Raw genomic sequence first — 14,326 nt, forward strand, 5'->3', positions numbered from 1 at the left:
TCTTTCCCTTACTACCAGCCTCTTTCTTCCCATTCTTAAGACTTCCCTGCAGCTGATGGCTTTCAGACCTGTTGAATACCAGACTCGTTCCAATCTCTGTTGTCTCTAGGCAGTTTACACCCGGCATCATTTGCACTGCTTTTTGCATTGTCAGTTCATTTTAAAGTCCCCAGGCCAAGGGGGACTGCTGCCCTTTCTTACAATCTCAGTTCTCTGCATCCAAAAGTTTTCATTTAATTGCTATGGGTGGAATGAAGCATTTGAGATTTCTAAGCAGAAGGGGTCTTTTGCACACTTCCAGCTTCCTTTGCTGAAGAATCAAAGCTCCAGGGGCAGCACTTTGTTTCAGTTCCACATCAGGGCAGGCCTGTGACATGCTCGTATTGTCACAGCTTACCAAAAATGTCATCCTTGTGTACAGGGCAAGGAGAATCTGGGGCACATCCATCAAAGACCAGTGTTTAGCAAGGCAACTTATTTGGATGCAGCTTTAGCTGCAGAGTAGTTTGACTGATTCATCTTCTCTGCTCTTCAAGAGTATCCCATCCAAGATTTAAACTGGGATTCCCCTACAGCTAAAATGGGCTCCCTGTAGGCAAGAGGGAAATTCCTGTTTGTGCACTGAAACAGAAATGGCCTTTCCTAGCTTGTTCCTAAGTCCCACAAACTCACTTGCACTCTGCATTCCTCAGCATTGCACTCAGGAGAGGGGACAAAAAAAAACCCTAGCAAGATCTGGCAGGGCTTGGCAAAGCAGCTCCCAGGGTGATTTTAAACTGAGGATGGTAGCAAGGCTCCCAAATGGAAGATGTTTAGCTGGTATATATCATCACAGCTGCAATTTCAAAACAGAAGAAGGACAGTTGTGTACATTGGCCTCCTAATTGGAGCCTGTTCTAACATCTGCCAAAGTATGTTGTGTGTCAACACCCTTGCCAGATCCCCAGCCAAAAGGAGGGTGGGAGGGGAGCTACAAACAAGGAACTTTTCATTTATAAAACCCCTTCCTTTCACCAAAAGAGCCTTATAAAAAGTAGCCTCTATCTAGGTCTCCATTTAATCAGTGGCCTGAAAAACAGGAGAGCTGTAAACTTGCCAACATGCCAAAAGGATGACATTAACCTTTTGGGGAAGAGTTTGGGAATATCTTTCTGCTAGCAAGAAATGAAAGGTTTGGGAACAGGTCTCACCCCCTGTGATGACTGATGCAGCAGGGCAGAGGCACATGCAGCTATGACACACTTTGCTTCTCCAAGTAACACACTTAATAGTAATTCCAACTATTCTCTGAGTACAGGGACTTTTATTCTCCTCCCTGGAAGTAGGTTTGGACTTGTAGTTATTGAGCCACCCTCTAGAAAACACACCAGAGTTCACCACTGTCCATCTAAAATTGACATTATTTTGGATTAATCAAGTTACATCAACATCACTTTGGTGCATGATGCTTAATATCACTTTTATCTTCAATACAGACTGTGCCTACTTGCAAAATGAACATCATCCACTTTCTCTCTCCACCCCCACCCTCTCTCCACTCTCTCCACGGGGGTGTTTTGGGGCAGGACAGTCCTTGTTTTGTTGTTTTGAATGAAGTTTAGCACAATGATGCTCTGAACTCAGCTGGGGTCTTATTATACCAATAAACACTAAGTGGCTGGAGTGAAAGAATAAGCAACAATGACAACAAGGACTAAACAATCTCCATTTATTTAAACAAAATGGAGATGGGGAATGCAGGCAAGTTGGTGTTTTTGCCTGTCCACATTCTTATGCAAATGAATATGTTTTGTCCCTCACAACCTCTCAGATTTGCATGGAGAGATTTAATAAGATCCCTTAGGCCAACAACATCACATTGAAATTAGAAGTAAGTCAAAGTGCAACAACAGAAGCAACCTAGTCCATAAAGATGCTGAAATGGATAGCATGTAAGTAGGAACTCATGAGAACTTCCAGAGATGTGTAGTGATGATGAACTTAGAGAGGAAGACAGGCAAGTGTGCCCTTGCCCACAGTCAGGGCCCAGGGGTCATAGAGCTTCTCTGCAACACCAGCCTGGTTGTCAGGTTGTGGGTCTAACCAGATGCTGCACAGGAAGCTAAAGATGTAGTTTCATGAATTCTGCAAAATAAATCTTTTTTCCTAGGAACTCTTTGGCTGCAGGTGACTTTGCACTGGAGGTTCTTAGATTAACAGTTCCAGCTCCTGGAATGTTTCAGTGTATGGATCAGGATCACTGATTTCATTAGAGCTTGGGCAAAGTGGCAGCATGTACAGCAAAAACAGGGACACTTCCTCACCCAGAGCACATGGGGGAACCCCAGGGAATGATCAGGGAGTATTGGCAGAAAGAAAATGATAAGGCAGGAAAAATATCAAGAGGAAAAAGCTGAGTGCCAGGAAGACACTTTCCCCACCACAATAGGAAAGTCTACAAGACAGTGGCGTCCCTCCTTCCGCACTGTCTGCCAACCACAGCTACAGGCCATTTTTCCCAGCTGCCAAAGAGCTAAACCTCAGAGCCTTTTGTCTGCCCTGGGAGCTGCTACTGGGGAACTCATTTTGGAGTCTGCAGGCTAGAGGGTGATGAGAAAGGCAATCCTACCTTCTTACCCGGGGAGCGGATTAAAATGAAACGGTTTTTCTTTTTGAGTAGCGCACGCAGCTCCTGGCACTTGTCATAACTCTCCAGTTCCACTGTTTCTATGCACTTCTGTTCATCCTGCAAAAAGAGAATGAAACATTATTATGAATAGGAGGCACTGAGATCAATCATATACCATCAAACTCTGCACATCTTCCCCTTGCATCTGTCTAAAAGCTCGTCTGCCTTAAAAATAACCTGCATGCAGACAACAAGCCCCCATAAATCAAGCTGGCATATCACTAAGAAAACACTCTAGTCTTTAAGCTACAGGCCAGTTTGTGGCTAGTGGTCCCCAGTGGCTGAGCAAATAATATGTTGTGGACAGTAACACCAGCTTGTGCTGTCTCTGTTGGCCTCATCCAGGGATCTGCAGCCAGAAGGAAGGTAGGAAGGTTTTGCCCATCATCCTACCCCAGCCACAGACTGAGAATGTGCTGTCAGTCCTGGCATAGGAAGGAGGAATAACATGATGCACTTCTAGAAACCTTCCTGGCATTATCTCAGAGTGCTTCCCAAGCTTCCCTGTAGCTTGGCGACACTGCCTTTTCCCCACAATGGTCAGAGGAGATGTTATTCTGCTTTTTCCCAGGGAAGACAGCACAAACTTCATGATGGTCCATGCAGCCCCCTGGGAAGCCCAGGGCAGAGGGGAGATTGCAGGCAAGACTCAGCAAGGTCAGTGGGAGCCACGTGTGACTGGGACATGCTCCTCTTGCAGCCACGCTCTGAGCTGTCAAAACGCTGAGGACTGGAAATACAGTCCCATACAGCCAGCAAAGCTGTCATGGCCAGCATTGCAGTAGGGAATGTTTCTCTCTGGAGCATCTCCACTGACGACTGCTGGCCACGATCTTGGCTCATTTCTCCCAGTAACATAACTAAAATTCCACATGTGGTGCGTGGCTCCGTTCAGCTGCGGAGCACCATCCCTAATAGGAATCGCAGTGTGACGCTGGGCAGATAATATTCCTAATGTCTCAGTAGCTCAGAGGAGACCAAAGCTCCCTTTTCCTAAGTATTACACAAACAAGGAGCCAGAATAGCAGCGCAGTTCTTGCTGGTGAAGTGCTGCAGTCAGCACACCTCAGGAACCTCTCTATTACCATCCGACAGTAAAACTGCTGCCCGTGACCATCCCCAGCTCGGGCTCTGCTCCCAGGGCAGCTCCTCAGACACAGACCAGTTTGTATTTAGCAATTTCTGTAGCTGAGAGGGGGTGTGGGATGAGGAAATGTGTCGTAGCCAGGAAGCTGCTGCCGTGGCTGGAGGCAGGGAATGGAGAGTTCAGAGGGAAGTGGGCTGCAGGGAATTTCCTCCCTTTACTACTTGCCGTTTAGGTCGCTGTGCAGAGCTCAGACTGTGTTTAGGGTTTTTTACCATCCTATCTGGGGATGGGGGCCTGGCAGAGCTGATGCTGGTATGCAGAGCAAGTTGTGAGCTACTGAGAAATGTCTGGATCTAATTTAGGTTTATTATTTTAGTGACATTACTGTTTATTTCATTTAACACTGAGTAGGTGAACGTGATCAGAGAACTGGCAAAACATCTACTAGGAGGAGGAGATTAATCTTGCCCAGACCTAAAACCTAGCAGATAAAATCCTGCTGACGGTACAGAGCCCTTTGAAGGCTCCTGCTGCAATCCTGGTATTGCAATGTCACTGCAAAAGGACAGGGATGGAAATAATAACCCCTCAGTGGCCAACAAATGACAGAGAAGGGTGAGGTCAGGAATACATGCCTCGGGGAGGGGTGATCTCATCCTGGCCTTTGGTGGACGCCCACCCACGTCCCGGCACTGCCGTGGCCGGTGCGGTTACCAGCTCCGACGCCAAAGTTTGCTGGGCTCAGGACGTGGGTGGCTTGGCAGGACACTGAGCAGAGACCAGCATGGGGACTCCTGCCCACCCTCCCTGCTCTTGAGAGCAGCTCTGTCCCCAGTAGATCCCAGCAGCTCTATGTCACCCTCCTTGTCTACACCAGCCTCATGGAGAGGAACCTGCCCCCTGATCCCATCCTGAGAAAAGTGAAGCACAGAGCTCAGGGACGAGAAGGTCTTGGCAGGGTGGGGGGCTGTGGTTTTGCTGTGACATTGCCTCTGGTCTTCCATATGACCCTCTGCTCCCTGGGGAGGCTTTGGGGGCTATGGGCTAGCCAAAGATAGTGGGGACAAGGACAGGCAGGACCCTGTCTCTCAGGGGCACTGGCTTGACTGGGCCCGCTACAGATCCTTCATCTCAGAGACAGGAACTCCTCAAGTAAGTTATTCTCTTCAGGGAGGGTGAGGAAGAAAGAGGAAGAAAAACTCCATGTCTGAGGGCAAAGAAAAAGCATCTGAGTTCAGGGAGCACCAGAATGGGGCTTTTGTTTCTTTTCTGCCCTTGGCAAGTGGCCAGCCCCTCTCTGTCAGCCTACCTGGGTCACAAAGAGATCCTTTATATTTGTCCTGCACCACTAAGATGAAGATTGAAGTGCCTGACCGTGACACAAGTCTCCAGGTCCTTTAAGCCTCCTGGGACCTGGAGGATACTCAGCATCACACAGAGACAAGGTCGCTCCCAGACTCCTGGCCCAACATGTGGACGTGTTTTCTGGACAAACTCCCACTAGATTTAGTCCTTTTACAATCCTTTTACATTGCCCTGTGACACAAAGGTGGAGTCCTCACTGGGTAGTCACAGCTCCCTGCAGTACACAGCTCACACAGCTGTCCCACAGCACTGCATTTGAATTCTCTTCAGACCACCTTTCTCTGTTCCTCTACAGATTTTAGGGCTTCTTTTTTAAATTGCTTTTGTGCTTGCTCTAAGGAACAACCAATAAGTGTATGTCTGTAAGCTTGAGCCTTAAGAAGAAAATTACAGAAAACCTAAAGATGCATATGCTTAACCACAGAATCATACTTGACAAACAGTTTTCTTAAAGAAAAGTTGATAAAAACTGGGCTAAAAGACCCACTGAAATTTTTATTTATATTAAGGTAAAATTGCCAGCAGAGACCTCTTCACTAACACATATTCAAGGATCATGACCCACAGTGTATACAATGTCTAGACTGCCTGAAATGATAATTCATTTCTCCAGATGAGGATCTCAAAGCATTTTAATTAATCACTTTTTGCCATCACTTTACCAGGGGCAAAACACAGACAATAACTGCACGACTGTTAAATGCTGAGGGGATCCTCTGGTCTCTAAAAGGCTCTTTGTCTAGTAGGTTTTTTCCCTGTCAAATAATACACTTTAAAAAAACCCCTCAAAACAACCATAAAACAACTTTAACCACTAGCTGCACTGTTTAGGGAAAAAAACCCCAAACCTAAAACTGATGCTATCTATTCCATGGAGTGATGATATTGATCTGTGTAGTCTCTCTGCATAGGACTTCAGATCCTCTCTGTAAATGATTAATTTTTATTCTGGCAAGAATATGCAGAGACAGTAAGACAAGAAACCCCATTAGAAAAATAACCTGCTTGGTTCTGAGTGGGCCTGGACACAACCTGCCCTCCTTGAAGTTTCTCAGAAGTTCTTCTGGATCTGAGCTGCCCGTATTTGTATCAGTGCCTCTTTTCCTGACATTTGAGTACGTGGTATCATACAAACATCTTGCTTAACTGCGTCTTCATTTACACATGGGTACAGATGTGGGGTGCTGGAGATGGAGGCACAGCAGAGAACAAGAAATCCATCTCCCTTCATTCCACATCCGCTGAAGGAAACCTGAAGCCTGGCAGGGTGACTTTCACCCCCATCTGCTCCAGGTAATACAATACAAATTTAAAATTTGCCTTTGGGAGGTGGCTCCGCTTTAAACCAAACTCAAGGCCTGACTAGCAGATGCAATATGGGAAAAACACTCCCGGGACAGGCTCAGGAACACATTCCAGGAGATTGCTACTGATGATAATAAATACAGCATTTGTTTTCTGCTCAGACTGCCCTTCCAGGTGACACGGTGCAGCGTTACTGCCTGCATCTTGTGTTGGCCTTCCCACTGCTCTTGTTTGGCACATGCAGACCTCAGCTACTAGAGCAGCCAACCTCCTGCAATTGCATAAACACGCCTGCACGCATAGGAAACAACTGCTCAAGGCTACATTAACACCTCTGTGAAGGGCTCCAACACAGAGGGGAATGAACAGCACCCAGTGTACCACCCATTTACCAGTCACCAGTTCCTACAAATCTGATGTGCTCAGAGCAGTTGGAATATTCACCCTCTAAATCTGTCCTCCCACCTGGTAGCTGACCTCCCTCCCATTTAAGTCTAACTTTGGATACATATGAAAGGAAGCTTGGATTTCACAGAATCAATCACAGAATCACAGAATCAATTTGGTTGGAAAAGACCTTTAAGAGCATTGAGTCCAACCATTAACCTAACTATCAAGTCCAGTACTAAACCATATGCCTCAGTACTGCATCTACATGTCTTTTGAACACCTCCAGGGATGGTGATTCAGCAACCTCCCTGGGAAGACTGTTCCAGTGTTTAATTACCCTTTCAGTGAAGAAGTTTCTTCTAATATCCCATCTAAACCTCCCCTGGCACAACTTGAGACCATTTCCTCTTCTTCTGTTGCCTGAGATTTTATCTCCTTTCTTTTTCTAGGTTCCCAACTCAGTAAGCACTGAACAATCCCCTTTTGAAATGTTTCAGCCTAGAGGATGGTCTGGGATGATGTGTCTGGCTCTGTGGCCCCACAAAGCAAGGCAGGTATGTGGAGAAAGTTCAGTGGGGAAAAGGGAAGAGGGCAGCTGGAGCTCCAGGAATCAAAGCCACCATAGCACACTACACCACAGGCTTTGACATCGGGCAAGCCCCTTCCCATCTCAAAAACTCTGTCCCCTAGCTGTAAAACAGAGACAGCAACACTACCCTAACTCCCCTTAAAGGAAGATAAATACAGTAATAAACACAAACTGCCTCAATTCTGTGGCAATGGGACCCCTCCTGAGTGCAGAAAATTGCCATTTCCCTTCGTTCCCTTGTAGTAAGTCTGCACAATCACATGCTATCCTATTGTGCTACCAGATAATTTTGTAGCAATTTCCTCTCCTAGGACATTTGACTTCACTGTAAGCCAGTTTAATAGCCTATAGATATTAACATGATCCCTTATTTACAATAATGGGACCTTGTAGCTACTGTAGCTTACAGACACAATTTATTACAGGATGTTACCACAATACACAGGCTACCAGAAAACATTATGCCTGGTTGTTACAAATGCCATTTTCCTTGTTCAGATAATAAAATAACCCTTTAAATGATTGGGATTTTTTCCTTCTCTTGAATGTCTGAAAATTAATCTTACTTTAAAAGCCTCCTTTTCCCTTGTGGTAATGAGAGCCTCCATAGATCTTGTTTTTAAAGGCATGCCCTTTAAAAAACCCAACAAACCTACGTCATGGTTCTAGGTTGTGAGTCTGCAAGTTCCTGGAGCTTCAGCTGGAGTCAACAGGTATCCAGGGCACTGGGAAGATCTGCTGAGAGTCACTGGTTTGCAGAACCAAGCTGCAGCTCCCTGTGTGAAAGAACCCCCACCTGCTCTGCCTGCTTTCCAAGCTGTTCCTCACCTAACATTCACTTCTCATTTCATTATTCTTGCACTCTTTGTGACATTGTAAAACCAAGAACAAATGTCTCTGGAAAGTTTTGGGATTCAGGGAGAGCAGGAGGGTTCAGCCTATGGGAGGAGGTAGTACCCTTTAACCTAAAGCATTTATGACAAATCTTCTTTATTAGGCAATATGTTTTTTAAAAAGGAGAACCAAACTCATTTGTCAGCCCCATTGTTCCTGAAACCACCACAGCAATGCAGCTGCTGAAACATTTCCCCATTCTTCTTCCCCTGACACACTGCACAGAAGCTTTACATGATTTTGGTTCTGTATCATCCTGATGCCCATGGATCACCCAGATCTTCTTGTGCCAGACACTACAGAAGCACATGGTCCCTCCACAGACCACAAGGTGAGGAAATCTCCTTCACCCTGATGCACACACCAACTTTCAGCCACCATAAACCAGCAGGGCTTAGATTTACCCACTCCTAATCTCAAACCTCTCTTGCTTGTAGCTTAAGTGCTCTGCACTGTCATTTCTCCCTTTGGGGACAAACTATGCTCCTGCAGAAGCCCCTTCCAGCCCAGAAACCAAGGGCCTGACTTAGGACAGAGTCCAGCAGGACCAGCCCTGCACTCTCCATTCTTCTCCCATGAAGATCCAGGACAGATCTGGCTTGGCTCTTATTTCTCAGTTGATTGGAAACAGCTCTAAACAAGGCCATGAACTTAAGGCTTGCAATTTATCTGGGGAAGTCCAGGACGAGGCTCCCAGGAGTCCTTTGCTCAGTCTTGGCTCAAGCAAAGGGAAAAGATGAGCCAAATCTAGACCACGTCCCTGCTTAAGGAGGACAGCAAGCACTCACAATCTCACCCTGCATCCATCGTTGGCTAAACAAACCCCTGAAGAGTCTGGCTAGCAGCAATTTGAGTTGCTTCAGGGGTGCCAAACAGCTGCAAAGTCGCCTGCCCTTCCCTCAAGCGGCAGGTGGGAAGTCAGGCTGCTACAATCCAGTTTTATTCTTTAAACACCAAAAAACACAGAGCACATATCCTGCTTCCTCCCAAAGCTTTGCTATGTTTGCCTTCTCACAGGATGTCCTGCCCCCATTTTATTATTTTTCTTTTTGCAACGGTGCTGTCAAAATATTTACTGGCTAAAATATTTATGATATATAATATACTCTAAAATGCAGCTGCTCTCTTCTTTATAGCATTTACCCTTCCTGGAGATAACTGAAGAAGCTCTTTTGAAAGGAATGGGCTAGAGGGAAGAGTGAAAAACACAGGAACATGTGTCACCAAGGGCCTGATCCCATCCCTCATGCAAGACCTTTAGCTGTGATCGTACCTCATCCTCATAGACCACGAGCTGTGTTTTCCGTAGCTGGATGTAACGATCCTTCCACAATCCCAGGAGCCCCCCACTGCTTTTCTTAATCCAGCCATATTTCTCTGCAGTCGGAGCAGACTTTGGCTTCTCTGAAACCTCCTCCTTTGTATCCTGCAATGACAGAAGGGAGAAAGAATTGCATCAAAAGCACTTTCCATCCATTTAATGAAGGTCGTCAGAAAGCATGCCCAGAGACCTCAGCACCCACCACACATGTTCCCTCCCTACCACTTCCCAAGGGAAAAGACTGGCATCTTCCAGCAGAAAACTCAAATCAGCTCCCACCCCAGAGCTGCCACAGGACTGGGAAGCAGGCATGGACCCTGTCCACCCTTGGGGACACTGAGATGGCAGCAAATCCACCTTGCTCTTCTGCTTCCCTAGCGACTCAGCTCCCCTCTCCATGGAGGTACTCCCTGCTCACTCTGCACCAAGTGCTTCTGGAAAGTAAGCACCATCCTCTCTGCTTTGCTCTCTGATAAACTCAGTGGGATGGGTCCTGCTGGCAGCAGTAGCCATGCTCATATTTTGGCCCATGGCCATTTCTGCAAGCTTCTCCTCTAGGTATGTACATTCGGTCATTGCCCCCAAGCCAACTCCCGTGGGCAAATCCATGTCACAAGAGCCAGAACTTCATCACATCCACCTTAAAATGATCCCAACAGGCTTCTGCAGGGAAGGAGCAGCATCAAGCATGGTGTTTTGGTTGTTTGTCCTGCCTTTAGCTCCTTGCTGTTGGTCACAGCCTGCTCTTGCCCACAGCAGCATGGGGAGCCCCAGCATCCTGCACTAGGAGGCTGCTGGCTTTCCAGGCCCGTTAAAAGCCAGGAGATGCATAACTTCCCTGCTTCAAAAAACCACCAGAAATATCCAATAGCAATATTCTCGACACAGAGACAGGAAACCTAAGACAGGGAGTGGGGGCAGGCAGGCTTGTTAGTGACTGCTGTCACCAGCAGATGTGGTTAAACATGAAGAGTTTTCCTTCTCTCCAGTGCTCGGGAAGAGCCTTTGCAAAGGCAGGATCCCTGTTTCCCCTCCTTCAGAGTGCTCTGCTACTCTCAACACCCCATTCCCCCTCACCGACCTAAACCTTGGCCTCCTATTCCTTCTAGCCATTTGCCAGCCTTGTGACTTGTAAGGAGAGGCCAACCCAAATCCTCCAGACTTCTCCCAGGAACCCCACTATCCCCCCAGCCTCGGTTTCTTCCATGTCCCCGTCTGTAATAATTGCAGAAAGCCAGGACATTTGCACAAAAAGAGGATGCAGGGCAAAGGCAGAGCCCCCACCATCTCCAAACAGCCCTCACTAGATGCTGAATGAAACCATTTTTTTTTTATTTTTTTTTTTTTTTAGGGAAAAACCCCCAAATGAAACAAACTGGAGCAGCTGGAACTCAGACATCATATTTCATAACATGAGGAAATCCCACATGTATGGAAAGGAGTTGGAGTTGGACACTCCCATGGCCAGAACAGAGTGAGGGAGTACAGACAAGCTCCAAAAATTCAGAGGAGAGCCTTGTTAACAAATCTGTTTTCATGCACCAGACTCCCAACGAACACACCCTTCAAGAGCGGCTGCCATTCGGGTGAGCTGTAACTCTAAAGAGGGAACTTGCACCCATAAAAGAGAAAAAAAAATCGATAAAATTCCCCCCACATCCACATTTATTCCAATCCCCCAAGGTCAGGAAGGGGCTTGGCTTTGCAGGTGGGCTCAGGTGCAGCCTGGGAACAAGGAACTCCAACAAACCGTGTTTCACCTGAAAGCAAATCAGGCAGAAGCCTCTAACATCTCTGCTGCCCTTTGTAGAAGTTGTTTCAGTTGTGCTGAGCTGCGTTTGAAAGGGCCACAGTGCAGGATGACAGAGCATGAAAAAGTTTTCCGGGAAACGAGGGGGACTGTGTGGGGTTGTTGTGGTTTTTTTTTAAACTTGACTTTTTAGGTTGCCAGGAAGTTGTTTTCAGTTGTGATCTGCGACTTCAGCAAACATCAATTGCTGCACAAATATAGACCTGCTGGTTTCCTGATTGAGCACCCTTTTGATGTCATTTTTAGATAGTTGGGCATGGACTTTAACCTCCCTCACCGTAGTTTTGCATGGATGTAGCTGTATGAAGAGTTTATTTCACTGACTCCAAACTCCATTCAGGTTTTTTTTTGCTTTGCAGATGAATTTTTCTTGTTCTTTTTCCCAACCTGCTAGAAAGGCTTATTCTGAAATCACACGGCAAATTTGTCAGCATCCAGTAGCATCCGCAGAGAGGAGCCACGACTCTGAGCTGGGTTGGCCCAGGAGAGGGAAGATGAGATGAGATGGAGAGTGCTGGTCTCAGCAGATGACAGCATCCACGAGCAAAGGGCTCTGTCCCCAGCCCTCTGCAGGAGTCACCTGAGCCTGAGCTGCCAGTGCCTCCTCCAGTCTCCGCTCCAAGACATGTGACGATGCGATCCCGAGTGCTGGGGGCTGCTGAGCTGCCCGGGCTCTGGGTCAGCAGCTTTGCCCTCGCCCACACACACCACGTCACAAGACAGGGATGTAATCCCTCACCTGCAGGTTAATGGCCTAAAAAAGCAGATGATGCAACTTGACCGTTTTGTTTCTGCGAAACCAAGAAGGGTCTTGGAGATGATACCTGACATTTTTGGGGATTATTTTTACTGCTGGTTCACACACCCCCTCCCATGGATGGCTGAGGGGAGGTTGGCCAGGGAAGGGCATCCAGAGCAGGACTTTGTGACCATCCTGTGCTTTCTGCCTATGGTTCCATGACTAAAACCTGAGCACTGCACAAAGCAATGAGTTGCTGTTGTTCATTCAGCTTCATGTTGGTGTTCCTTCTGCAAGAAGCACTCAGATAGCCTTCCCGGGATGTTCTGGGGCTGGATTCACTCCTAATGCTGGTGTAAATCCATGAGAAGAAAACCACTGACACCAGCCAAGTGAGTTATCCCATTGCTGGCTCGGGCCAAAGGTATTGCTCCCAAAACCAATCCATACAAGCTATTTTTACAATTTCTCTCATGGTGCCATTTCTGAAGTTTCACTCTCCCAGCCTGGTTTACGCTCACGTCCAGCTCAGCAGTGATGCCCCAGCAGACGGACAAGGTGGCTTTTTGTTTAACATTTCTCCCCTGCCCCTGTATCTTAAGGGCTCATGAACCCACATACTTTTCATGTTCTCTAACAAAAATTTCAAACCCAACAGTTAAGTCCTGGTGGTGCTTTTACAAGTTACATACAGTGCACAGGAGCATCTTACCCAGCTACTGTAACTTCATTTAAAGCAAGCAGCTCTTCTATCACACACTCCTCTCCACTGAGGCACTGACAAACACCTCTCAGGAGCCAACCTGCACTTCCAGAGCTCACCTCTTCCCCCTTTCCACATTATCTTCCCAGCCTGGCTGTCAGCACTTCCACTTCTCACTGTCCCGCAGGAGCAAAACCATCTCACTGGAAACAAACTGCTCAGATCCACGTGAAACTTGGCAGACTACATCTGACACCCTCTCTCTCCATTACTGGAGGATTAATTTGTCATTAACGAAGAGCGGCTGGTGGATACAGAGCTGGGAAGGCAGCGGGGCAGCCAGAGCCCTGCCCTCCTCACTCCCAAATCCCAGGGGCCATCCCAAAGCCCCTTCAAGCACGGACACCAGCTGGAAGCAGTTTCTCTGCTGTGGATTAATTTCATGGATGCCGGCGGATAATAACAGCTCTCAGTCGCTACCAACTCGGGCTGCTTTGCTGTCTCCCTGCTGTTTTAAAAAAGCTCTCATTCTTGCCACAAAATGTTGGGAGGTGAAATAAGGAAGCAGGGGGAGAGAGACAAGCCACAGCTACTGGCATCACATGTCCTACAGCCCCAAGTCCTCTGGTGGTCCAACCTACCAGGAGCTTTCTTTGTGCCTGAGCAGCAAAACCTCATTTCAGGAAAGGAAGCAGCAATTGTTGCATGGCCAGATGAGGGGAGAAACAGACCTGTTTAACTTGCTAACAAATTTGTGGCACCTTAATCCTTAAATCCACATGAGGGAATGGATTGTTGGGGTGTGACCCCATAGACGTGAAAACCTACATGCAAAGGAGAAGCCCTGCTGCTCTTCTCTGAGTTCAACCCATCCCAGGCAAAGAAGGAGGAGGAGGAACAGACTTGGGGAAGGCTGGGAGGTATGTGGACATGGCCAAGCTCGCAGGCTGAGCGAGGCCCAGCTCCAGCACGGAAGTACAACACCCCAGCAAGAGTCAGCACAAGGTGGCCTGAGCAAGCGTGGCACTTTCACAAGCCCCACTCTGCCAGCACCTCTCCTCCGGCAGCGCCAGCCTTCGCCCCTCTCAGCCTCACCCGGCTGCTCGGGAAGTTTAAAACCCGGAGAGCTGCGGGGATGCTCTGCCCCAGCATCTGCTGCCAGAAGGTAACGGGGGCTGCTCGGGACCCTCTCCAGTTCTGCCCCCTGTACCATCCTCACCACCTCCCGCTGCCGGAGCGGAGGGAAGCGGGGCGGGGGATGTCCCGGTGCCAGCGGAGACCCCCTGAAAATCCCTAAGTGGCCGATACGGAGCCCCTCTGCCCCAATTCCTGGCAGGCAACGAGGGGCTCCTGTCCCGTCTGGGGAGTCCCACACAGCCCAGCGCTATCCCGGGGGCTCCGATACAGCCCCGTCCTGCCCCGGGGGGTCCCGTATCGGGTTGTCCCGCCCGGCCC

General features: G+C 47.9%; 1 protein-coding gene across 1 annotated transcript in view; it reads right to left on the reverse strand.

Annotated features, from left to right (window-relative positions):
- Window positions 1–14,326, reverse strand: part of PLEKHO2 (pleckstrin homology domain containing, family O member 2) — a 51,155-nt gene that overhangs the window by 15,504 nt on the left and 21,325 nt on the right. Inside the window, exons 2-3 of the mRNA XM_009995332.1 lie at window positions 9,572–9,724; window positions 2,609–2,725 (exon numbers count right to left, since the gene is read on the reverse strand). Of these exons, the coding sequence (XP_009993634.1) occupies window positions 2,609–2,725; window positions 9,572–9,724 (270 nt within the window). The remainder of the gene's footprint in view (window positions 1–2,608; window positions 2,726–9,571; window positions 9,725–14,326) is intronic.

Source organism: Chaetura pelagica, unplaced genomic scaffold, assembly GCF_000747805.2.
Source record: "Chaetura pelagica isolate M959 unplaced genomic scaffold, ChaPel_1.0 scaffold453, whole genome shotgun sequence".
Taxonomy (NCBI): domain Eukaryota; kingdom Metazoa; phylum Chordata; class Aves; order Apodiformes; family Apodidae; genus Chaetura; species Chaetura pelagica.